Source organism: Protopterus annectens, chromosome 11.part0 (assembly GCF_019279795.1).
Source record: "Protopterus annectens isolate FY-2018-M chromosome 11.part0, PAN1.0, whole genome shotgun sequence".
NCBI classification, from domain to species: Eukaryota; Metazoa; Chordata; order Ceratodontiformes; family Protopteridae; genus Protopterus; species Protopterus annectens.
Window position 1 is genome coordinate 1152834485 of NC_056745.1, and position 26427 is coordinate 1152860911.

General features: G+C 39.5%; 1 protein-coding gene across 2 annotated transcripts in view; it reads left to right on the forward strand.

The window, feature by feature from the left end:
* Positions 1 to 26427, forward strand: part of ARMC10 (armadillo repeat containing 10) — a 388435-nt gene that overhangs the window by 229767 nt on the left and 132241 nt on the right. For both annotated transcript variants that reach the window (XM_044088513.1, XR_006366991.1), the window contains exon 4: positions 21021 to 21197. In XM_044088513.1, coding sequence (XP_043944448.1) covers positions 21021 to 21197 — 177 coding nt within the window. The remainder of the gene's footprint in view (positions 1 to 21020; positions 21198 to 26427) is intronic.

Below are 26427 nucleotides of genomic sequence, written 5' to 3' on the forward strand. Positions count from 1 at the left end.
AATATATGAATGCTTTTTCTGAATGGATCTCTCACCAGCTCAGTTCATAGATTCATAGGTGTGCACTAGGCTAATGACTACTAGGGCCTTTTTAAGCATAGCCATTCATCCTAAATTTCTGACAAGTTCTGTTACCATTGATAAGTGTAAGTAAGGGATTGGGAGATTAAACATTTACAAGAAGGGGCCTGGGAGATGAAACATTTACCAGCTGCCGTTTCCATTGGAGACATAGGTGCCAAACCAGGAATGAATTTCCTGGTCCCCATCCAATTGTCCAAGTTACACTTGTATTGCATTAGGAAGGAACTCTGTTTCACATGAAGGGGAGGAGCCTTTTCCAGAGAAGGGATATTCACTGGGATATGTATTTGTCTCTCCACAAGTCCTATTTATATAACAGGTAAAGTTTAAGTCTATAGAATGGGTAACTCTGGTGGTGATTGCTTTGTGGGTATGCAGGAAATCCATTAGGGTGGGGTCCAACAGCATCTTGTATGCCAGGCATAGATCCCGCAACAGCCTGGAGGAGACAGAATATAGGCATAAGGCTTTGAGGCAGTCTACATAGGACATGTTACTTATGCCTTGTATTCATTTAGTGAGGAACCTGTGTGGATTTTCCAGTTCTTGGAAGTGCCTGGTCAGGTACTTACCACAGTGCGCTTTGTACTCAATGATAGGTCTGATGAATGCTGAATACAATGGAACAGTGACTTCCTTGTACCTAGATGCCATCCATACCTTTGTTTACAAGTTGTATAACAGAATGTTTTCCTCATTACTATCAGCATAGTGATGGTCAAAGGTTACATTACTGTCAATGTATGTCCCCAAGTCCCTGACTATTGGGTTGACTCTTAGAGGTGTGTTGTCAAAATGACTGTTACCAGCAGTGGATGACTTTCCAAAAAATATTGTTACCCATGTCTTGGCATTTAGTTTTATTCCATGGCTCTCACACAAGTTATTTGTTTGTCAGCCCTTCCTGGAGATGCATTAGTGTTGGTGAGGGATTCTGTGACTACTCCTAGTTTGCAATCAACTGCAGATTTCGTCAGCCAGAGGCCCTTGACATTAGTCTTGACTTTAGAGAAGTAAATCCCAAAAAGGAGCAGTCCCAGGACTGATAACCTGAGGGACTCCATGTGTGACTAAGCTCTCTTTATAGAGGTGGACTCCCCAATTCTAACTTCCTGGGTCTTATCTGTGAACCAGCTGGCTATCTACTGGGTGACATAAGGATTTATGCATAACCTCTTCAGTTTGTCAACAAAGCCCAAGTGGGGGTATTGTGTCAAGTGCCTTGAACAGGTCAAGGTAGACAGTATGAACCATTTTGCCCTCTTCCATTGCTTTGATGACCTACTCAAAGAAGTCTACCAGGCTGAGTAGGCTTGACCTGCCCTTGACAAAACCATATTGCATTGGGTCCAGTGTCTTGAGATTTCCTATGTCATTACTGATTATTTCAATGATAATTCTTTCCATAGCTTTGCATATGAGACTAGTTAGACTTATGGGTCTGTACTTTCCAGGATCTGTGGATGGCACACCTTTGTGCAGAACCATGACTGTTTCGGTTCTCTAGTCATTGGGCACAAAACCTGTTTGGAGGCTTTGGTTAAACAGCAATTCCCACTGGCCTGATTGGTCTTGTATTATGCTATTTAGAAGGCATCCTGGGATATTGTCTTAGCCCATTGATGCAGTGTTCTTGGCCTTAGAGAGAGCATTGAGTGCCTGTTCCCTAGTGATAGTAGGGGAGTTGTATTTTATGGTATTTCCTGAGGGGAGGTTAAGGGTAGGGGTAAAGTTAGAGCTGAATTTGTTTGTCAGTGGGTTTGCTATATCTTTTGGCTCAGTATGGGTGACTCTTTTAACAATGATCTTTGCACACAATTGCGTATTGCCTTTGAGGATGTGGACGCAGTGGTACAGCAGTAGTGTTGTCCCCTCATAGCAAAGGGTTCTCCGTTGCGATTCTCGGCTGGGGTGCTTTCTGTGTGGAGTCTGCATGTCATCCTTACGTTCATGTGGGTTTTCTCCAGGTACTCCGGTTTCCTCCCATGTTACAAAGACATGTGTCTGGAGTGTTTCTCCCCAGGCCTCCACTGAAAATTGGCTTTGTTCCAAGTCGGACTTTCCCAGTAAACAAAAATAACTAGTAATTGTTCTTGGCCTGGAAGGCCACATTTACCTCAGATTTGGCTTTATTATACTTTATTTTTCCTCTGAGTTGTTTGTTTAGTTTGAGTGTGATTTTATCTTGCTGGGTACTACACCTCCTAATTTTTGCCATGATTTTTTCCTTCTGTTAATACAGCCTAATGATATGATTCCACCAGGGTGGCTTGCTTTTTGAGTTAGTTTTGTACTTCTACCTAGTGGGTACAGCTGCCTCTAAGCAGCTATTAACATGCTTGTATAGGGTTTCTTTGAATAGTACCAAGTAGGCAGCAGTGTTCTCAGGGTTTATGGGGGCTTGAAATTTTGCCAGGTTATCACTTAATAGTAGGAAGTTAGCTTTAGAGTAGTTTCGGAACATTCCAGGTTTAGCTGGGGTTTCGGATTTTTTTTTTACTTTAAAGGAGACCGTTTTGTAGTCTGACTTTCCCAGAGAGGACATTACACTAGGAGGTGTACAGCAGTCTCCCATGTTATAGAGGACTAGTTCCAGTGTGTCTGTGCCCCTGGTCGGTGTATTGACAGTTGTGCAGCGAGTTCATGTTTACAAAATCCAGGAATCTCTGTTCCTGCTAGTTTGGTGCCATATACAGTTCCTAGTTAATACTGGGGTAATTAAAGTCGCTCATGAATATGGTATTGGTTTGCATGGTGGGGTGTTTCCAGTAATTATAAATGCATGTTATGGGTTTCCTGGGACATAGAGGGGGACCTATAGCTTACAAGGAAATGGTATGGGATTTTGCCTGTGGTGATTTGAACATGGAGAAGCTCAAGATCATTGTCCTGTTTGACCAGCATTGAGGTATGTTTATTTCTGATGTAAATCATGACACCTCCACCTTTAGTATCCATCTGTGTAGTAACTGGTCCAAATATGTGGACGGCATTATAGCCCTGCAACTGCTGGCATGCTGTCTGTGGCTTTAAATCATGTCTCGGTGACTGCCCAGATGTCAGCATTCTCTAAGGTGAGGAGAGCTTGTAGGGAGTGGAGTTTCTTGTTTAGACTCCTAGCATTGAAATGTAACACTTTTAAACTTTCTTGGTTTTGATTTGCTATGTTGATAGTACTTTGTTTGGCATTGTCTAAAAAAGGCACTATGAGGGTGAACAATGTTTTAGCTAATATTCAAAAGTCTAGCAGAGAGGTGTAGACCATCCCTGGCAAAGTACCATAGTCTGTTGACCATCTCCTTCCATGCTGACTAATGTTGTACCCCCTTAGAATGATACCAGAAACTAAGCCAATTATTAAAGTCAGTCATCCTCTGTTCATACTGTGGCATCATCCTTGGAGAAGGTAAATGCTACTCAATGCTAAGCTCATATCAGCCTGGAACACATATTCCAAGAGCTGCATGATGTCTGTCTTCAAATAGTCTAGGGAGGTACATCTCTGGTCATTTACACCCACTTGGACTATGACTGAGTCGTACTAGTACTTGTGGTTCAGTGACCTCTAGAGTGCAAGTGCAATGTGCCAGATCCTGGCCTCTGATAAGCAAGTGACTGTTACTTTCTCCTTTCCCGGCCTGGTGAGAGGGACATCAGTGTGCCTCACAACGACCAGAATGTTGGATTGTGTGATGGCTTGACTTTTGGGCTTAGAAGTTGAGATCTGGCTGTATTTGTTAATGTAGCTGTTTTGAAAGAGTGCAGTCAGGGCTGCTGAGGGTATTTGTTATGTGCACTTCATCTAGGAGGTCTTTGGGGTTTAGGAAGGTTACATTTAAGTGCCAAAGCATATGCATGTCTGTGTGTCTGCTTTGTACTTTGTCTGATGGGTGAAGTGTGTGTACTACTGACAGCCTGATTGACATTTGGAGTGCTGTTATGTGAGAGCTTTGCCTCCAGTGACATTGTGTAAATACATCTCTCACATACCTTATCAGTTTGTTTGAGAATTAGTTGGTTGTTAGTAAATGTGGCAATTTCTACATTGCCTCAGGATGCCCGTATCCACCAAACTTGTAATGGAGATAGTGGGAAAGTTCATATCTATGTCAGCAGGCCCTTTTTTATTAATTACAGTTGTGGTGAGAATATAAAGTAATTTCAGGAGAATCTGGTTTGCAACTTGGGGGGCAATGTTTGTCCTGCAGACTAGTTCCTCTGTGAAATTTCAATGGTGCTTTCTATGGGAAAAATGTTAACTCAGTGCTTACGTCTATACAGGGTTCTGCTAAACACTTGAAGGGAAACTACTAAAGTAGATCCTGAGATTTATGGATGGAGTATTTAGGGAGCTATTACATTATTAGACAGCTGCTAGTCAAGCAGTACTTACAGAAAAGAAAGAATTAGTTTTGTCAAGAATAATGAAAAGAGGATACTACTAGTGCTGGTCTCACAACAGCTTCACACTGCTGGGGTATAATGTCCCTTTGTGTATTCTCTCACCAAAAGCAAAACAGTAGCACCAATCCCAAGGTGAGAAGCAGGCCACAGGCTCTTCGGTGATCAACAGTCTTGTTCCAGATGGGGAAGAGACTAAACAAAAGATGATACAAAAACCTGAGAAATTGGAAACTCTGTTTTATGGATATGAATCGCAAGATAAAAGCAGTGAAAATGTTTTAATCCTTTTAATTTTATACACAGGTAAGGCATATTTTTATCAACCAGAGGAGAAGTTGTGGATAGCAATTAATAGAGTTGAAGGATTTTATCTGGGAGGGGAAGATGGCAACATTCAAATGGGGTAAGCTGATCCTTCCACTAAAACAAGGTGGTATTGGATTAACTGATTTGAAGAGGTATTTCAGAGCTACACAGTTAAGGCTCATATACATAGCACAAGCAGAAGGCTGCAACTCGAAGTGGAAAGGGATGATGATGAAACAGGAGGGAAGCTCAAGAAACAGGGAGAAACTGGGATTTTGGATGCAGATCCTTAAGGAAAATAACAGTAACCATACCGAATATTATTCATAAAGTAGAAAAAAGTGTTTTAAGAACTCTGCCAACATGGGGATGGATAAAGTAGATTCTGCTGATAAGGATGGCTTCAATTAGGGATACAAACAATAGGCTAGAGGGAGGCTGGAATATACTGGAGAAAACAGGCAAAGGAACTAAGATACTGAAAGCAAATAATTAGAGAGGGGAAAGATAGCAGAATGGGAAGAGGCCAAGAATTTACGTGGACTGCAGGCTAGAGATTGCCTTCTCTGTCAAGGTTTGATACCAGAATATAGCAAAGAGAAAGAAATAGGGGGATCCTAAGTGAAAGACTAGCATTGGTATAGTTTTTAGCAGACTCTGGTACAGAAGCTGCTGTTAAAAATGAGATAATTAATAAGGCAAATAAAATATTGCATGATTACAATAAGAATCGGAGGAGATTAGATGGGATTGGGAAGAGACTGGATAAGCAATTCACAAAGAAGCAATGGGGGGTTATATATATGACTCCCAAATATGTAACAAAGTCTAGAAGTTTTAGGATCTTTGCTTGGAGGTGTTTGCATAGGTATTTTTATACCCGAGCTAGACTCCAAAGAATTTTTCCTCCAGTTGATTACAAATGGAGGTATGATGGGGAAGAAAGGTAATTAGGAACATATTTTTTTGAGTGTAATGAGTTGGCAAACTTTAAAAATTCCCTGCAGACTACTCTATACTGGGTGAGCAAATTGGTATAGAAATTATTTTTCTGAGCTATAATACCAAATCAGAATTTCCTAGAAATATTAAAGCCTTGCTGAGTCTAATTATGGTGGCTGCCAATAAAGCAATTACTAGCAAATGGAAATCAAAGCCTAAACCAACTGTACTAGAAGTAGTTAATATAGTAACAGAGATAAAACAACTGGAAATGGGATCTTTAGAAAAGGGTAGGAGTAAATTGCATAGTAAAATGGAAATTGTGGGAACAATACATGCAGAATAATGTTTTGGAGGAGGATTGAGGTTTAAAATAAGGCAGGATTTGAATGAGCTATGTAATGTTTGACTGAGAATGACTGGATAGTTTATAAATTAATGTTTGCAACTAAAAATATGTCAGTATGGTTTGATTTCTTGTATATAAATGTATGATTGCCAGTGTCATGAGTGATAATTTAATAAAAATGTTTCTTTAAAAAAACTGTCTTGTCCCATATGGTGCAGAGGTCTGTAGGTTTGTTGTAGTCTTTTCTTGGTAGATGCCTTGAATAGCAGCCAGACCAATCAGGAAAGTCTCTCACAAATACTCACTGCCCACTCAGGGAATGTCAGGAATGAATGCCTTCCGCTCCTTCTCTCAGCAGGAGAAAAATATAAGAACAGATTCCAAGCTGGCACCTATGAAACTGTTATCTGGCTTTCTGGTGATAAGCAGCCCCCAGGAAATGTTTCCATGCTGCTGCTTTCACTAGGAGCAAAACAGAAGCATTAATCCTAAGATGCCTACTGAGGGGAGAATGTGGACTCTCCAGTATTTGGTTTTCTTGGACTAGATGTTGCAGACTGTACAGGTAAGATGGAAAAATGGGTTACAATCCTAAGAGTTGCAGTGTGCACTAAGCAGTTAGATATGAAAGAAGGGGTAACTCGAGCTTTAGCAATCTAAGGGGAGAGCCACTAATTTTAAAAGAGCAAGATATACTGGGAGGGAGTGGGCACTTAGTATACTGACTCCAAGGAGTACAATGGAATGGCCAATAAATTAAAATAGCCGAAGGGGATTAACTTCACAAAATGACAATTTTGTGCTTACTGACAATAGCCAGTGAAAGAGGACAAGGAAAGAAATATATGGTCAAATTAACATAAGTGGCAGGCATCTACAGAGACAGTTGAGTTTGAAAACACACCCATACCAGGGTGGGGAATTTTTAATTTCTGTGTGACTTTCAAGAGCCATAGCTGTGGTCTCTTTCCTACTTTAAATGTGTAATTGGAAGAAGAATACAGTCAAAACACAATGTAAAGGAAATACACCACAATATACAAAACAGAAGCCAATGAAGCAATACAAATTACAAGAAATCAAAAGCAAACCTTTCCCTTACAGCATTCAGTGGTAGAATCTGGGTAAGACTTTCCAGTAAAGCCTTGAAATGTGTTATTTTACCCCTTAAATACAAATTAAGTTTCTGGCTCCACCCTTAGTTCACAGATAATTAACCTTAATTGACCTGTTCTAATTTCTTTGCGACTCACAAGAGACACAGCTCTGGTCTCTTTCCTAGTTTAAATATATAACTGAAAGCAGAATTCAATTAAAACACAGTGTAAAGAAAATGTTACATTATACAAAATAGAAGGCGGCAATGAAGCAATGCAAATTAATTGATAGGTTGAAAAACAAATTACCAATTTCTGCTATGTTACTCATGTCTAAAATCAACATAGAGTATGAGAATGGTGTAGAAAAATCAGCAGAGAAATAAATTCTACTACAATAGAAATGGCATAAAGCTACTTGGCTTGCAAGATGCAGGGAGAATAAGAATAACTGCCTCAGCTGAAGTTGTTGGTCAAGCAGCTCAGCCAAGATTCTGTATTAATGGGAAGATGAAAAGCTGTATAGAAGAAATTGTAAACATCTGTACAAGACAAATATGTCAAAGTTCAAGGATTAAGAGCAGCCAGAATTTTTACAGCCAGTGTTGTCGCAAGAAAACAGATTGTGAGAATAGTGAAAATGAAGAGCTGCAGAGAGTGGCTCTTGAAATTGTGTCTCAAGGAAAAGCTGTAAAGCAAAGATCAGATATCCAGAGAGAACAGTTCTATTAAGTACTCTTGATTTGTTACACCATTGGATCAACCAGACAAATAATGGGCAGTTTGAGTGCTGATCTTGATATTAAAGACTGTTTATTAGTGTGAGCAAATGATCCTATAAACAAGCAATAAAAGGATCTATTAATTTATTAACATTTGATTGCTGGGAAATTCCTACTAGGTGGAAGCCCATTTTCAGTGGAGGCCTGGGGAGAAAATCTCCAAATTATTGCAAAACATAAATAAAACAAAAGTATCTGCAGTTTAAATAATTATAACAAATTAAGACAAAAGATAAAAACATTGGTTAAGAATCGATACAAGGTATATGACAATCATTTAATACTTAGAGAAGTTTTAGAAAGTTGATACAGAAATTAAACTTAAGTTATTCCAATACAAATAGGAATTGCAATATGAAGTGAGGGGAAAACAGGCTTATGATATATTTAGACAGAAAGTCAGGGAAAAGAATTAGATAGCAGTAAGAATGTAAGTGAAAAGGGAACGTAAGGAGGTATAAGGAATAAAAAAGTACTTGTTCACATTTAGGGATTTGGTTTATCCTGGTTTTGAGAAAAGACAAAGCCAGATTTTAGCTAGGAAGTCTTTCAGAGTGGTTTTGAATGATGCCAGGAAGGGTGTTCACCTGAAGGTTACAGTTAAGGAGTTCAGGCCTTAGCAACCTTGTACAAATACAAACAGTGCCCAGCAGATTTGCCAGGTTTGTTGACAGACAAGAGTTATTGGTCACTGGAATGCAGTGACCAACTGGGAACATAATTGTATAGAAATGTTTTTTTAGTACTGGACAAGACAGGTTGATTTTGGATAATTTTATAGGTGATAAGATGTTTTGTATATGTTAGTTGGTATGACCAACCAATTTAGGCTTTTCAGTGTTGTACAGTTTTTAGCAACTTTGTTATAGGGTTGTTCAAGTTTTAATTTTTGTGAAGCTCGGAGGTTAGTAAGGATGGGAGCACCATAAAGAAGTGTGGGGAGGAGATAAGTAGTGACAAGTGTAGTTTTAGTTGAATCAGTGAGAACGTTTTTGACTCTGTAAAGCATCCCTAGTTTTTGATGAGCTTTTCTTATGCAATTTTGTATATGCAGGTTGAGTGTAAGATTACCATCCACTATCACCTGAAATAGTTTGCTATGAGAAGCGACTTCTGTAGTTGCATTATCGAGAGAGAGAGGTCTTTACATTTTGTTTTTTCATGAGAGAGGGATTTGGGGGGGGGAGTAGTAGCTTGGCCTTTTTTGGGTTGAGCATGAGTTGTGAGTTATGAAGCCATGTTTCAGTGGCTGTTAGTTTCCTGAGTATTTTTTGGAGGTGTACCATGCTGTCACATGTGCAAATGGTCATGGAATCATCTGCATATTGTATTAGGGTGACCTGTTGTGTGTAAGTATAGAAAGTATAGAGGGTGTTGGTGAAAATGTTAAATCTGAGGGGACCAAGGATAGAGCCTTGTGGTACACTGGTGGAGACTGGGAGGTAAGGAGAGTGCATCGAGTGCCATTTTACTGACTGATGCCTATTGGACAGGTAGCTTTTGAACTGCAGAAGGGTACGGTGAGATAGACCTAGTGAGGACATTTAAGTAGAAGTTTGTTGCGACAAATTTTTGAAAGCTTTAGTAAGGAAGAGACTAGTTTGTCATTATCTCTAGCTTTATTGACAGAATCTATATTTGTTAGGGCAGTGCTAGTACTGTGTGAAGGATGGAAGCTATGTTTTATAGGGGATAGGAGTTCTTCCTGCAGGAGATAGTCAAGTATTTGCTTTTGAATACATTTTTCCAGTATTATGGCAAGGGGAGATAAGATTGCTATAGGTGTAAAGTTATTTATGTCTGTTGAATTTCCTCATTTGTGAAGAGGAATAATGTGTGACTTGTTCCAGAGAGAAGAAACGTGGGATTCCTGCATTGGCCTGTTTTGAGACAGGATAGGCAATGTTATTGACTGCTATTTTTAGGTACTCTCTTGGAAGGTTATCACCTGAAGAAGAGCAAGGTTTAAGTTTGTTTTAAAGTGTTTTATGTAGAATGTGGGCACAGGTTTGAAGGTGAAAATGGTTGTGGTGATATGTGGCTGTTGGCAGGGTTGGGATTAGGTGTTGAGGAATCCTTGGTTAGAGGTGCTATACTTGTCTAATAAGAGTTAAACTGTATTGCAGTTCCGATTGGTGAGTTATCAGGACAGGGGTTTGAATTGAATTTTTGGCCGGGATGTAAGATTTTTTTAATGGATATCCAAATTTTTTTAGGGCTGTGTTCAGTATTATTGTGAAAGTTGTCCACGTATTGTTTTTTGTCTTCATTTATTTGCTTTTTAGTACAATTGCGAATCATTCTGAAGTTTTCAAGATATTGAGTTGTTTTATATTTTTGCCATACTTTCTATGTTTTTTTCTGTGTCCTGCATTAGCATTCTACTCTTTGAATAGCCAAATTGCATTATTTGTTTTCAGTCTCTTCCTTCTAGGAGGATCATAATGTGTACTGTAGAGTTGAGGTGAATTTAAAGTGACTGTTGTAATATAATGTGTGCTGTTTTACAGTGTGTGTATAAAAATTAATATACATTATAACAAAAAAGGAAATACAGTAGCTTTAAATATGCTAATAATACCTCTCGACTGTACCCGATTTCAAGGCCCATCCCTGATTTTGGCACAAATTTTAGCTGTGTCCCTCTCAATCCCTCCTAAAACTGGTGACTTTTGAAAACATGGTGGTGTGTTTTACTTAATAAATAATGACAAAAATTAGAGCTATAGACTTCTTTTACTTCAGAAAATGTATATTAATTCACATTATTTTATTCTGTTAACATCTCAAGTTAACTGTAGTATTGTTGCAAAATGTGTACCTGATTGTCCCTGATTATTTCTGGATTTGTCCCTGATTCTGTTGAAATTTGTCCATATTTAGTTGATAGCTATGCTAGTAATTATTTTAGAGAGCGTCATGTCATATGTTACACATCCCTTGTAGACATGGTCTGGATAAAGACTTCATGGAAGATAATGCAGACGTAGTGGATGTGCTTTTATTTAAAGAGTATTTTAACAAGCATTCTTAAAAGAACTATCATTTATAATTGTTAAAATGATTCAGCATGTCACCATCACTCACAGTATTAGCTACAAATAAAGAAAACAGTGTTAAGACAAAGCCGGTAAAAATAATTATGCATCTGCCCCACTGGAGATTAGAGTAATAAGTTACCAGACCTTCCTCATATGGTAGCAGTCTGACAGAGCTCTCAGACAACGTATTGATGGTGTGTTACTGAGAGGGAATTTCTAAATTTAGAAAACTGCCAGAATAGTTTCCCACGTAGTAATGAGTGGCTATAACACTATTATTGCTTGTTTCTGGTAGCTACTTCTGATTCTTTTTAACAAATGTTTTACTTGGGTAAGAATTGATGTGTTGCCTGCTTTAAGAACTAAGCTTCAAATGCAGCTTTGGACAAAAAGAAGCCTTGTTTTACTTACTTTTCAATGTTTTTAAGTTAGGAGAGAGAGGTTAAAAAAATGCATAACAGTGAGCAAATGTGTCATGCCCACGTTCCGAGGCACAGTAGAAATTCTCCTTCGAAGATCTGACCATTGTATCAAAAACAGACAAAACAACAGTGGTTTAAAAACTAGAAGCAGTTCCATAAAAAAGTTTCAGCCCTGGATAGATGGAGACAACAATGCCAACAGCAATAGCAAGGATGCTTTCAGCAAAACAGGCCACACTCCTCAATGAATGTTACTGCCACCATAAGTTCACTTTTGCTCTTCTCTATATACTACCCACAGCAAGAATACTTTTCTGCTCCTCAGAACAATACAGTGGGAAGCAGCCAAGAAGCTACTCTGTAGAGGTTTTATGTCTTTCCAATCTCGGGTCTCATCCCTTTTGTAAAGGAATATCTGGACTTTGCAGATCCTGTAGTTCATAATCTACAGAAAATTCAGGCAGAAGTAGGAGTATGGTTTTACTTGAGATTTTCTTCTAGTTCTAGAAAAGCAGAAGCAGTAAAGGGCCAAATAAAGAAAGGCAAGATATTGACTCTTCAGTCCCTGTTGTTCATAATGCCACAAGAAGCATCTTTGGTGACTCTGGACATAGATGATGCTTATCCACATTTTTACGAATCCCACTTGATATTTCTAAGGTTCCAAATGGAAAATTCTCATTTTCACTTTACTGATTTTTTTTGTGTCTTTCTAGTGTGGTCTGAGCCTTTACAGAATGTAAGGGCCCTTGTTAAGTGATCAGTGTCCTTGATTAATTACAAAATTAAATATTATGCAGATAGCTAATAATAATAATCTAAACCACCATTCCATAGTCTTGTATTAGAACATTCCCTGTGCTTTCTCTATGTTGACATCAAAATGCCTGAGAGTATTATTTTATGAAGCATTTTATTCACTATCTTTTCACTGTCTTTTTGTTTTGGATTAAACTGAATTGTGAACAATGTTCAAGGACTCTACAATACCACAAAAGGTAACATTATTAGATAATCACTTTAATGTGGCTACATATTTGTCTGATATCTAAAACCTGTTTTTTTATCAATACTATTTTATGTGAATTTTTCTCAGCTAAGGGGTTTGCAGGATTTTCCTTAATCATACGATATTTTAACAGGTGGTATCACAAATTTTAATACAGAACTTTCGTCACCTTTCCCAGCCTGTAATAGCTGGGACTGACGCACATTTGTCCACCACCTGTTCATTCCTTTTTTTAGACTTATGACATATGCAGTGTGATTCCCCTTGTCTTAACAAACCAGTGCAAAGCATTTATTCGCTATGTCCTGCCTTTTCCCCAACACTTAAGGGACAGTCCTGCATTGACTGAACCAGCTGGCTAACCTGCACTTCTAAATAGGTGCTGCTGCCTCCTCTTATAACCTGCTGTCCCTTTCTTTCATGATATCTCATTTTGGTCTTAGAACTCTTGGTGCTACAGGATTGGGAATCCCTCCTCCTTCCCCAGAGGAAGCAAACTGACCATTATTACTCGGTTCTTCTTTTGCCTAGCCAGCCTTTGGGCAAACAGGACACTTGATCAATCCTGGGTCACTAACATTACAGGTATATACTTTGCCCTTGCATCTTCAGATCAACAACAGACTTTTACAACTTTATTGTTTTGAAGTGAAATATTATTTTTTTTCTTATTGTATTCAAGTAGACAAAATACATACAATTCTTTTTCCTCTCCTTACATAGTACTGTTTTCTTGGTGACAAGTAGGTCTGTGTCATATGGGAAGAGGCAGGAACTCTAGACACTAAAATGGCCATCCTTTGAGATCCCTACACAAACACATACCCAGAAAAGCAACCAAAAGTATGAAGTTAAACCATCTTGTTTTGTCTAGGGGAATTATTGATGTTTCATACATGGATCACCATTTTAGTGTTTTTTACTTCCTTTACCAGCCAGCTTCCCAGGGTTTTGGACACCCTCACAGGCGCTCCATCTTCCAGGGGTACACAAGGCATTCCATGTAAAAGGCATTTGGAGTTCCAAAACACTTCAGAGCTTTTTTACAGCCAAAATGAACATTTGTTTGGCAGGCCCCATGATTCTGTCAGTCAACGAGTGATCCTTCAAGAGTTGGGCAGATAAGCCCCTGCTGGTGAAAGCCTTCTTATTGTAACTGAATTTTATGAGGAAAACTTTTTTTTCTGTCAGAAAATGTGTTTTGAAACAGAGTGATGTGATTGGGACTGGTGTTTCACTTTGAAAGAAGCTGTCATTGCGGTGCTTGTGTAAACTTTTTGTAAGGAAAAGTTTATCTTTTTTTACTAAAAACTTATGTAATTGAAAGTTGGTGTGTTTGCGATAGGATATTGTGGTTGTGGGTGGGGGGGTGTCAGTGATTTAATTACCTCAGAATCACTTGTTCTTTGCCATTCACCTTACTGGCTCATCAAGGCTGCACAAATCACTTTTCAGACCTCCTTTCTGGCTTACAGATGGAGCAGCATAATGTCTTCAAGGGTCAGACAGACTCCTAGTTTGTCTCTGCCACTGGCGGGTGGCTCTGCTGCAGCACTTTTGTTGTTCTTCAGGCCACCCATCTGTCTTACCAGTCCTCTTGTGGTAGACTTCCAAACCAACAAAGACCAGGGGGTAGCCATGACCTCTGCAAGCTGTAGCAATGCCATTGGCTGGCAATGGAGAGACATTTGTCACTGTCCAGGGAAGAACAGGTGAAGGGTCTTCATTTGGCTGAGATGGGGTTGTGGATGCTGGGTTCAGTGTGCCTAAGGGTTATGCTTCATAGAGGGGGGGGTGTGCTTAGTGAGAAGAACTTTTAGTCTCTTGTTTCTTTTTCCATGGAAAGGGCAGATTTACTGGGATTTGCCTAAAATTTGATTACTGCTTTTTTTTGCCTTCGTATTCAGGCATGAAAAGAAAAAGAGTTCATTCTTATTCTGACGGACTTTTAGTCAGAAGAGCAGTCATTGCAGGGGAAGAAATGTACTGCAGGAGTTTCTTCTCAATTTGAGCATTCTGATTCTGAGGAAAGTATAGCTTTAGATTTCCCTGTTGAAATTCATTCACTGACATGTTATTTAACATGAAATGGGTGTTTTGGACAAGAATGAGATTCCTATGACAAAGAAAATGTATTATGATTTATTACAACTGCAAATACCTAAACTGCACCAATCTGTCCGGTTTTGCTTGCTTTAGCGAATGTTTTTATCACTGTGTCCAGTCTTCCTGCCAGTCAACTTCCTGCTCCTATGGCGTCTGACAGGTTATGTAATATATCCCAGACACATGTAGTTTTCTAATTATAAAGCAGACCCAGCAGTCATTTCTCTTTCTAAATCTGCTGCTGCTAACAGGTTGCTGCTACTAATCCAATTTCTTCTGACAAAGATGGAAAACTGTGGATAATTTGGAGAGGAAAATGAGTTCTAGTACTTTAACTTTCATGATATTAAATTACCAAGTTCATATGTTAACATTTTTGTTTGTGTCTTTTGAAAACCTGCAGAATGTGATGGTTAACCTTCGTTCTTCTGAAGTAAAGAACTCATTAAGTGACTAAGCTCACTTTAAAATGTGGTTATGATGTTGCTAACTTTACCTCTATAGTTGCTGTTTCTGGATCAGTTTTGAGGATACCTGCTTGTTATTGTTCTCAGAGTCTTACTGATGATACTAAATCTGAGATTTTAAATTCTCCCTTCGATAAAGAGATTATTTTGGTCCTTAAGCAGCTGACATACGTAAACAATGTGATGGAAGGGGAAAACTGATTCACGGAGTGACTCCGATTTTTCAGCCCTCCTTTTTCAGCCCCCTTTTAAAATAAACAGTGTAAACAGGAAGGAGCTAGTAGACATAGTTTAAAAAACAATGGAAAGGAGGTGCAAAAAAGAAAAGCTTCCAAAATAATTAGACAAGCCTTTCAGTCACTATGGCTATCCACCTGTTCAAACTCCTCCTCCCTCCTATCTTGGCAACCTTTTTATGTCCTTGAGACTTCATCTTCTCTTTTGCCATGAGATAGTCTCAGCAATTGGCTTCTGAAAGTAACCTAGCAGAAGGACTCCTAACAATGGCAACCCCTCTTCCCAGGGAACCAGCTTTCTCTTTTTCCTCCCATGATGGTCAGCATGTTAATTCAGGGAGTCCTAGAACCATTGTCTATCAGCCTCCTAGGAAAAGGTTATTATTGAAGGATAGTTTTTGTTCCCAAACTGGATGGATCCTGGAGACCAGTGATGGCTATTTCTTTTCTAAACCTTTTTGTCAGGATTATGAAGTTCAAGATGTCAATTCTAGAAGTCTAAATCTCAAAATGCACTCACTCGCACTCTTTAAAATGGAGAACATCGATGTCTGTGCAGTGACTGAGACCTGTTTCAAGGCTCCAGAGAGCACCCCTGCATTACCAAGCTATAACTCATACCACACTTTTCGGCCATCTAACCTGGACCGGAACACCAAAGGCGGAGGTGTGTCCATATTCATTAAAGATATCCAGGCTGTTTGCTCAGCATAATGCAGCCTGGGTTATCCAAGTGCAACTAACTCTGGGCAAAATTGCAATCCAAATTGTAGCTTGCTACAGATCTCCCACCATGCCCCAGGATTCCTACTCCTCTCTTCTTGATATACAGGAAAGTATTAGGGTTCAACCAAACACCCTAATATTGGGCGATTTCAACAACCCCACCATTAACTGGGAAAACTACTCGAGTTACAGCACAATGGCACAAAAATTACAGAACCAACTGATATTGCCAACATCTTGGCAGATAGGTTCAGAGCTAACTTTACCTCCCTCTCACCCCCTAAAGGGCCCATATCTATACAGGAAGAATGCAGAGTCCCTGTAATCACAACTTCACAGGTAAAAGCAGCACTCTCTAAAGCCAAAAACACAGCATCCATGGGACCAGACAACATCCCAGGCTGCGTTTTACACGAACTTCAGAACAAACTGGCTCCCCCACCTAAGCACAATGTTCAATCATAGCCTCACGTCAGGCTTTGTGCCCACTGAGTGGCACACAGCAACAGTTATCCCACTCCACAAAGGGGGGGGCCACCACTGATCCTGGGAACTATCGCCCTATTAGCCAGACGAATCTGGTCTGCAAGGCGATGGAACGTATCATCATGGAATTCATAAACAAAGACATTGGTAACCTCCAAACTCTGGACCCCACCCAGTTCGGGTTTGTGAAAGGCAGATCTTGCCTCCTGAACCAGGTCGAGTTCTTTGAAGCAGTCACCAAAGCCACAGACGAGGGTAAAGTGGTTCACACAGCCTATCTTGACCTTGCCAAGGCTTTCAACACCATCCCCCATTCTGAAATTATAGCTAAACTCACTAAACTAGGTATAAATCCCTATGTCACAAGATGGGTTGCCAACTGGCTCACTGATGGAACCCACACTATAAAAGTTGCATACTCCAAATCTGACTTCAAACCTGTGACAAGTGGAGTACCACATGGTTCAGTCCGGGGACCTCTCCTGTTTGGTATCTACTTCTCTGAAGTACAGACTAACACAGAAGGCCTCTGGCTAATGAAGTTTGCATATGACTGCAAACTAGGAGCTATAGTAAAGTCCCCAAATGATGTGGACATCCTACAGAAGGGCCTCAGTGAGGCAGATGCCTGGTGTCAGAGCCATGGCCTCAAGCTCAATGGCAAAATGTGCATTGTTATCCCCTTTGGTAAAAACTCTGTTCCCATGAACTACCACATAGGAGGCAGTCTTCTTAACACCGAATGTTTGATAAGAGACCTTGGAACCCAGCTGCTACATGGCACACCTCATCACAAAAGGGTTCTCATCCAGGAAAAAAGAGGTCATTGTTCCCCTCTACTCGACACTCATTAGACCAATTATAGAGTACAATGCCCCTTTTGGAATGTACCCCACAAGACATCCGCAGCAGCTGGAAAGGCCACAGAAGTACCTCACAAAGAGAATTACTGACCGCAAACAGATGTCCTACACTGATCATCTCAAAAAACACCAGCTTTACTCTGTAGCATATCGCCTACTCCGAGGTGATCTCTGCCTAACATATAAAGCTATGTCAAACCCAGAGCTGTTGGACATGCTACACCAAAAGAAATCCCAATCCCTCCAAGCTACACGCTGTAGGGACCTAAACCTTGTCACCACAATAAACAGGATTTGCTGGAGGGATAGATTCCTGTCCCAAAGACTTCCCATATGAAACAAGCTACCCATCTATGTCAAGCAAAGTTCCTCATTAACACTCTTCAAGAAAAATTTTGATGAGTGGATGAGATCACCTCTGTGGCTCTGCTCAACAGGAGCACAGGAAATTAACTTTCTTGGGTTGGCATAAGCCAGGGAACTTTGTTGGCTAGGCTTACTTAGGCCATTGGGTCGATAGCCTAGTACCTACCTATGAACCTACCTATGTTGCATCAATATCTTGCACCTCTGATTCCTCACCTAGAGTTCTTAGAATAGCTGGATTTTATCACATTCCTAAAGCCATGCATTCCAGGTGTTTCTTAAGATTTGTTGTGTCTGGCTTACATGGTCAGTTCTCTGTGTTATCCTTTGGACACTCCACTGTACCAAGGGTTTTCACAAAATGCGCATCTCCAGTCATTACTTACTGTAGGCCCCAAGGCATTAACATTTTTCCATGTCTGGATGATTGCCTTATCTTTGTAGACCTTTTTTCCAGCTTTCAAGTATTTCTGGTAACTGGTCAGCAATTTCTTGTCAATCTGGGGTTTTAGATCAAGTTACAGAATTCTTCTCTCATCCCATCTTACAGAATGGTTTTCCTAGGATGTTTGATAAACTCGGCCTTGGGAAGAACCTTTCTTCCTCTTGACAAAGTAGAGATGTTCCAGTAGTTCTTTCTGAGTTTCTGCAGCCTAAACCAAGCATCAGCAAGGGAGTTTCTCAGGATTGTAGGGTACATGGCATCAGTGATTATTATTCTGCTCTTTGCCAGAATACACAAGGAAAATACAGTGGTATCTCAGATCAGTCTGGGCTCAGCATCTACACCCTTTGACTTTCAATATTCCAGTTTTGGGATTTGTAAAGAAGGAGACTAGATAGAGGGTAGACCAAATAGCATATAGCCCAGATCTTCCTCCCTCCCATCAGTCCCCAAAGATGCTTCAGATCAGGCTTGCGGGGCAGTTTCAAAAGGGGTAAAAGTGCAAGCTCTGTGGGATCCTGTAGACACAGAGAAGCACATAAATGTCTGAGAAGTGTTAGCTTTTATTAATGCTTTGAAGGCGTTGAACCATCTCTGATCCCCAGGATCACTGCAAGTGCACACAAACAGCAAGACAATGGTATGGTTCATAAATAAGTGGGCACCAGATCTTACCCTCTTTGCAGACTGGCTATGATGGCCGGGTAGGTAGAAATTCATCTCAGTCTGACTCTTCAGGTTTTATATATTTCATCAGATCAAAACCTTATTGTAGACAAGCTCAGCCAGACCAGGACCGACCCCGTACATGGAAACTTCATCATGGGGTCTTCCAAGAATTAATCTGACTATGGGGACCACCTCATATAGATCTGTTTGCCTCCTTTCAGAGCAGACACCTAAAGAAATTCTGTTCCCGGACTCCTTGCAGCCAGCCTGGAAGGCAGATGCGTTCTCATTCCTATAGACAGGAATGTTCCTGTGTGCTGTTCCATTTATTATTAGGGTTCTTCTAAAGATCCAGAAGGATTCTCCACAGATTTTGGTACGGACTCCCTCCTGACCAAGGCAACTGTGGTTCTCTCTTCTTTTCAGTCTGGCCAAGGTCAGTTACCGCAAGCTTCAGCATGGAATGGATGTACTCGCATAAGCCATGAGGAGTGTGATACATCCTAGTCTGGAAACTCTTCAGCTAACTGCCTAGATGATAGAATTTCGATACCTTTTAGGCACCTTGTTCTGAGGACATGCAGGAGGTACTAAAGGAGGCAAGAAAGCCTGCTACTAGAAAATAATATATGGACAAGTGGAAAATTTTTTGCATTCGGTGCCATTCAAAGAACCAGAACCCTTTTCAGGCCCAATTGACTATTTTTTATAATTTGTGTGAGCTATTGTCCAATGGTTTGTTGTACTGTTCTATCAAGGTATGTTTGTCATTTTTATTTGTATACCCTTAGATCCCCCTTTCAAGTTAAAAAGTGTATGAAAGGGGTGTTTCATACACAGCCACCTAGGAAAAGAGTTGTTTCTCCTTAGGATCTAAATTTTGTGCTTCAGAAGCTTACTTTGTCTCCATCTAAACAAGCGCATGAGGTTGATTTTGAGGTTCATATTGTGGAAGATTGTTTTTCTTATTGCTGTGACAGCCTGCTAGGTGACTATCTAAGTTCCAAGCACTTATGGTGAGTCAACCATACTTCATTTTTCACAAGAATAGGGTTTCTTTCAGAACAATGTTGTCTGTGTTTACTTTAAGGCAGACTACTCCTCTCCCTTTTTTTTTCCAAAACCAAAGAACCAGGGAGAAAGGATTCTTCACTCTGTGGCTGTATATAGGCAGCTCCAGTGCTACCTAGAAAAAAACTCAGCCTTTCAGGAAAGTTGATCAGCTATTTCGCTGCTGTGAAGGTAAGAAGAAAGGACAACAAGTGACAAAGTTGACTATTTCTAAGAGCATGGGCTTCTTCAGTGGCTTTCTGGAAAGGGGAGGACTCTAGAGGTATTACAAAGGTAGCAATTTGGTCCTCTGTGCATACTTTTTCAAAGCCATACAAACTGGATTCCTTTTCCAGGTCCAGAACAGACTCTGCCAGGATAATTCTTCAGGGTTTCCTGAAGTAGTATTTATTGGCCTTCTCCCTCTTTTGCTACTCATGACTAAGGTGTGGTAATCTACCAGAATAGTTTAGACTATTGCAGTAGTGTTCCAAATATTGAACTTATTACAGTTGTGTAAGTAAACGTAATGTAACAGTAGATGCTGTAATGGATCATGGATACAGTAGTCATTCCTTCCTCCCGCCAGCCCCCAGTTTTCTGCTGCTGATTCCTTTTGTGTTGTCAGGGTGTGCTTATTTTCACTCTTTTTTGTTTGTTGTTATAATCCAGATTATTTCCTAGCACAAATTTTCAAGGCTCTTGCATCCTACTTAGGCAAAAATTGTGTTTTGGCACTCCAACTCCCCTTTATTTGAAGCTCATCCCACCTAGGAGGGCATTCAAAGCCCTGGGAAGCTGTCTTGTGCAAGGGGTATGAACAAAAATAGCTTCAGGCTACTACAACTGTGATCCATTAGAACATCTACTGTTACAGTAAATGTACATATACAACTTTACTTTAATGCAAGAGGATGGTTAATTGCAATTTGTATAACATACTTATTGTGCTTCTTGACTAAGTTTTTAAGTCTTAAGTTTTTAAGTCTTAATTTATCATAGAGGCTACCCACCACTAATACCAGAATGCTATAACATAGCATTGCATATATTTAAATTTAATCAGCAGCTTCCAGTAAAGAATAAAAGGTGAAGGTATTTTAAACAGTGTTTTATAGACATCATTGTTTTACTCAATTCTTTTGAGCATCTGCTGTGTTTCTATTTCAGGTTTATCTTCCCAGGATACAGGAGATTGTTAATACAGCACCCCGGAATTCTGACCTCCAATTGGCTGGGCTAAGACTGCTGACCAATATGTCGGTCACTAATATTTATCATCATGCAATAATCAGTTCAGTTCCTCAGTTTCTTCAAATATTAGAGGACGGCTCTGAATTAGTACAGGTCAGTGAAGAGTGAATATAAGTGAAACTTCAGTACTTTTTACAACTACAAATGAGTTCCTCTATGTTTCTGAAGCTGCATCCTCAAATCCAGATGATCCTGTCACATAATGACTTGTCATACTGTGTCCCTGTAAATACTTTAGCATCTCTAAAAATAGTTATATCATAATCCATTAAGTATTCAGACTGTTGCTTTTTATTAGGAATTTGTTTCATTTGTTTTTTTTCATGTCAGTACACAAATACTTCTTGGTTACCATTTGCAATACTGATGCAGGAAATCACTTTTGCTACTTCACTTTCAACATAATATAAGAATACTGCACCTAAGACAGTACTGTGGCAAAGTTAAACAACATATATTTTTTGTTGTACTATAGGACAGAGATAGACACTGTTCTCTAACAGAATAAATTCTGCAGCTGATTACACTGTTGCTATAAATACAAGCTGAAATAAAATGTTGGATCTCTATTATGCTTCACAGTAGTTGTAGGTGCACTCCAGTCTTAAAGACAGTATCCATGCAGCAACATGAAGAAAAGTAATATTCTCCCAGTAGTGTATCACACTTTGGTCTTGATGCTGAAAAAGGCTAGAATCTCAAGGCATTAAAGTTTTTACAGCTTTTATGTATTTTGAATGTATAGCCACCAGGTTGTATATACATTGTTTCATGCTTTGGTTTCTTTAGTCTGCTGGTTTACAATAACTGGTAGTATACACTGATATGAAGACCACTTTCATAACTGTCGGTGAATAGGGATAGAACTGTTTGAGAATGAGGCTACTGCATGAGTAATCCTAGTGCTGTTTGTTTTGCGGATATGCAGGAGGTCCATGGATATGTGGAAGATCCATTAGAGCTGGGTCTGACAATGCCTTGAATGGCAGGCATAGATCTCCCCTCAACAGTCTGTAGGAGACATAATACAGGGATAGGGCCTTGAAGGTGGTCTGTGTAGGACTTTACTTACAACCTTATTCTTTTAGTGAGGAACATCTGTGAATATTCCATTTGAGATTATGCCTGGTTGCATACATACCAAAGGGGGCACTGTACTCAATGATTAGTCTTATGAACGCCGAATACAGTGGAACAATGACTTCTTTGTTTTAAGTTGCACAACATAGAATGATTTCCTCACTACTGTAGACATCTATAGTGAAAGGCTAGATTACTGTCTATGTATGTCTCCAAGTCCCTGACTACTGGGTCAGCTCTTGGGTGTGCGTTGTCAATATGATAGTTACCGGGGTGGACAACTTCCTGAAGGATACTATTATGCATTTCTTGGCATTTCATTTTAGTCCATGGCTGTGGCACCAGTTGTTTGTCTGTGTCAGCCCTTCCTGGAGAACATTTGTGTGGGTGGGCAATTCAGTGACGGCTCCTAATTTGCAATCATCTGAAAATTTAGTCAGCCAGAGAAGATTGAGATTGGCCTTGACATCAAAAAATTAAATGCCAAAAAGGAGCAGTCCCAGGACCGATCCCTGAGGGATTCTGCTTGTGACTGGCCTCTTTGTAGAGATGGACCCCCCAGTTCCGATGGGTTACATAAGGATTTGTACCTAACTTGTTAAGTTTTCAACAATGCCCAAGTGGGGAATTGTGTCAGATACCTTGGCCAGGTCAAGGTAGGCAGTGTGAACCATTTTGCCCTCGTCCATTGCTTTGGTGACCTTCTCAAAGAAGTCCACCAAGTTGAGTGGCGATGAAACCCAATTGGGTTGGGTCCAGTGTCTGGAGGTTTCTTATGTCATTATTGTTCATGTCTATGATATATTTGAAAATGTGCATACATTCATCATGGACACAAGTAAGAGATGCCCTCTGATGAAACACTGGTAGCTTAACATAATGAAAAAGGGTGGAGTAGATTCCTTCAACCTTTTTTTTTAATACTGCTTTCACTGTGGATGTTTCTTGTCTTCCTAAACAGTAACATTTCCAGTATTTTAACTTTGCAGATTTAGTGCATGAAGTTTGCTCCTTTGGATACTTTTTATCATCATATCTTATATAACAATGACTCTGGGACATTAATCCCTGCTGGTTTGTCAGTCTTCTGATATAGGCAAGTCCAAGCTTGATGTAATTCCTTTGTGTATTTACTTTTTCTACAGTCACTCTTGCAAGGTCTGTTTCAAAAAAGCAATGTTGTTATTGTTTACTGTGAGTAAAATACCAGATTAAGTGTGTATTTTTTTTTTTGGTAAAAGTTTCGCCTGTATACTTAGTTTGCTAAATATATACTCCATTCTGAGTCCCAATATTATACAGCAAATGAGAGAGAAAATGAGGCTGGTATCTTCAATTTTTGGCTCAATGTATTACTGACCTTTCTAATGTCAGCCCTTTAATATGGCCCCATCTAAAATTCCCAATTCACTGCTTTGAGACTAGAAGTCATTAGTTACTGTCTGCTGGGTTAGTATTACAGTAGTTATTTTGTGGTTGAACGTATGGTGTACTTGATGTAGATGCCTGTCATTTCAATCATCCCACATACTTTCATAGCCTTGGAGAGGAGCTTTATTTTCATATAGATGATTGTGATCATTATGATTTAACAATACCACAAAGAATGGATATGTAAACCACACTTACCTATGGAAGATGTGAAAAAACTTAAGAGGAAAGAGGTTGAGAAAAAAGGAAGCCTTTCACTCAGGTAAGATCAAAGAACCTAAAGCAAGAAAAAAGCGTCTGTAAAAATTAGTGACACTAAACAGGAATAACTGGTCAGTGAAAAAGCTCAAGTCCACAAAACTGCTTTGACTCCTTAGAAAGCCAGCAGTGGTAATACACCCTGCAATGATTCCAGAACAGAGGTAGAAGAGCCTTTCATGAGTTTGATTCTCAGCCGGAACCATTGATGTTCATCACATTGATCACTACTGCAGTAGCCTTAGCTAAATGGGTTGTATCCTGCTCATATATTATATAATTTATATAACAGTAGGCCAGCTTCCAAAGCTTCAGAACATATTCTGTGTGCTCAAACTGCCAGTCAGCTCAAGCTGAGCTGATTAAAAGACAAGTTTGGGTGCAAAGCCCTTCAGAGTTTTACTGCTGCTGAGGAATACACTCCTGTTAGGCTTTCAAGTATCAACAGTCCGCCTGTGCTTTCCTTTGTTGGCCACATAAGTTCCCTTTGGGGGAAAGCTTCCATTTTCTTAATTTTATTGATGTTTTGTTACTTTCATGTTTAGGAAATTTATTTTAAAGATAGAAGGTTTGTATTTTAATGGACTGTCTTCTTGAGACTGTAAAGTATTTTTAAATGTAGTACTCATTTTTTTCTGTTAGTTTAAGAGTCAAAACCAACTGAAAACATATTTTCTGTGGAGACATTGTTTATTTTTCCTTTGTGGGCTGGCATAGTCTTTTAAAGTGCTTTTTACTGTGATTTTTTTTTTCTGTCAAAAAAGTTATTTTTGTGGACTGGTAATTTTAACCAGTATTTGCTACTTGTCTTCCCAGGATAAGAGGCACCATTTTTGGCTTGACCATGGACCAGACTATCGGTCCTATGGTCAGTCCTTCTTCCAGCCACACAAAGAAAGATTTAAACAACGTTTTTGTCACCACAGTATCTTTTACCCTGGATCCCTCTGATGTAGCAGCTGCAGCCTCTATGGACAGGAATTAGCCTTTTCCTGTGCAGCTGTTGGAGTCCACTCAATGGACAAGGGAGTGCCACTCTTGTCCCTTCTGAGAGAGGGAACAGAGAAGGTTTCTCTGTTGTGTCAAAATGCTGTGCCCATCTCTGGGGAAGTAGCTGTTGCCATTAGCAACATGGTTAGCCACATTTTTCCTGTAAAAAAAAAAAAAAACGAAAATCAAGCATGCATCTATTCCTCCTCAAGTTTCTTTCGATAGGAGTAGTTTACTAGATCTGGCTCACGGGTTCATTTAGGCTATTGATCCTGCTTGTAAAGTAGTTTCTTGTAAAAGAAAGAGGGATTCCTCTTTTCCTGAAGAGATTCAAAATTTTGAATCTGAACAGATAGGTACAGGGACAGATTCTTGTTTTTTTCTTAGATTTTTGTGTCAGAGGAGAGCTCAGTTTCTGATTCTCCCTGTGGAAGTTTCACTTCCTCTAAGACTATTGCTAGAATGTACCAGTGTTTTCAGTGGGAGAACACTGAGGTTTCTCAGTCCCTCAGAAACTGAGTTGTTACAGAAGGATTTTCCAGAACCTGCACCCATTCTTCCTTGTAGAATATTGTGTGTGTATTGTACCTTTAAGACGTGCTTCAAGGTCGGCACATGCATATAAATAGCAAGCATGTGCTATCTGCTGTGCCATTTTAAGCGCGCAGCCAGAGAGTGAGTTTGTTAATAAAGGGTCAATCCTGATGTGTTTGTACATAATAAAACTGCTTGAACAGAACCCACAAAGGCTTGTCTATTTTATCCTGACTAGATCAGCAACATGGTGTCAGAACCGGGATTCCAGAGACTGCGTTTCAGAGATATGAGGTGCTGAGTTAACAGTGAAGGTAAACTAAGAGAAACAAGCATAAAAAGGGGCCAGAAAAGAGCCAAAGGTAATGAAAACTTGCACAAACAATTTAGTTTGTAAAAATGGTAAAATGGAACATTACAAGGGCACAAACCAACCGCATTATTAAACAAGCGAGTGGAACCAAAGGTTCATTAATTAAACAAAATGTTTAAAATTAAGATAGTTGATAAAACAAACCTCAAAAAAGCACCTAAGGGGATTCGCAATTACTTCTGATTTACAAAATGAGCATGTTTAAAGCAAAATGGGCATGTTTAGAGTAAAACAAGCACAAGAAAAGTATAATGGACATGAAAAAAGATTAAACAAGCAAAACAAATATAGTAAGGAAAAAAGGGCAAACTAAGTATAAATAAAGCAAAGGTGAATGCATGTTGTTTGCCAAAGTACTGTGTTTTGGCATAACTACTATTTCACATGTTATTCAGTACATAACTAGAGTTATTCGAAGTATCTCAAAGTGTGTGAAAGTGCTTACAGTGGGTACTTATTACTGTGCATTTATTCCAAAAGTGTATTTGTGTGCGAAGTCCAACTATTTCATGAAGTGCAGTCAAAATACAGCCATTTCGCAAAGTTTCTTGTGTGAATATTCACAAAGTGCCACCATTTCAGAGTGTTTCTTGCACTGTAAAGAATTATGTAGCAAAGTACAGCCATTTGGGAAAGTTTGTTTGCTGTGTACTGTTT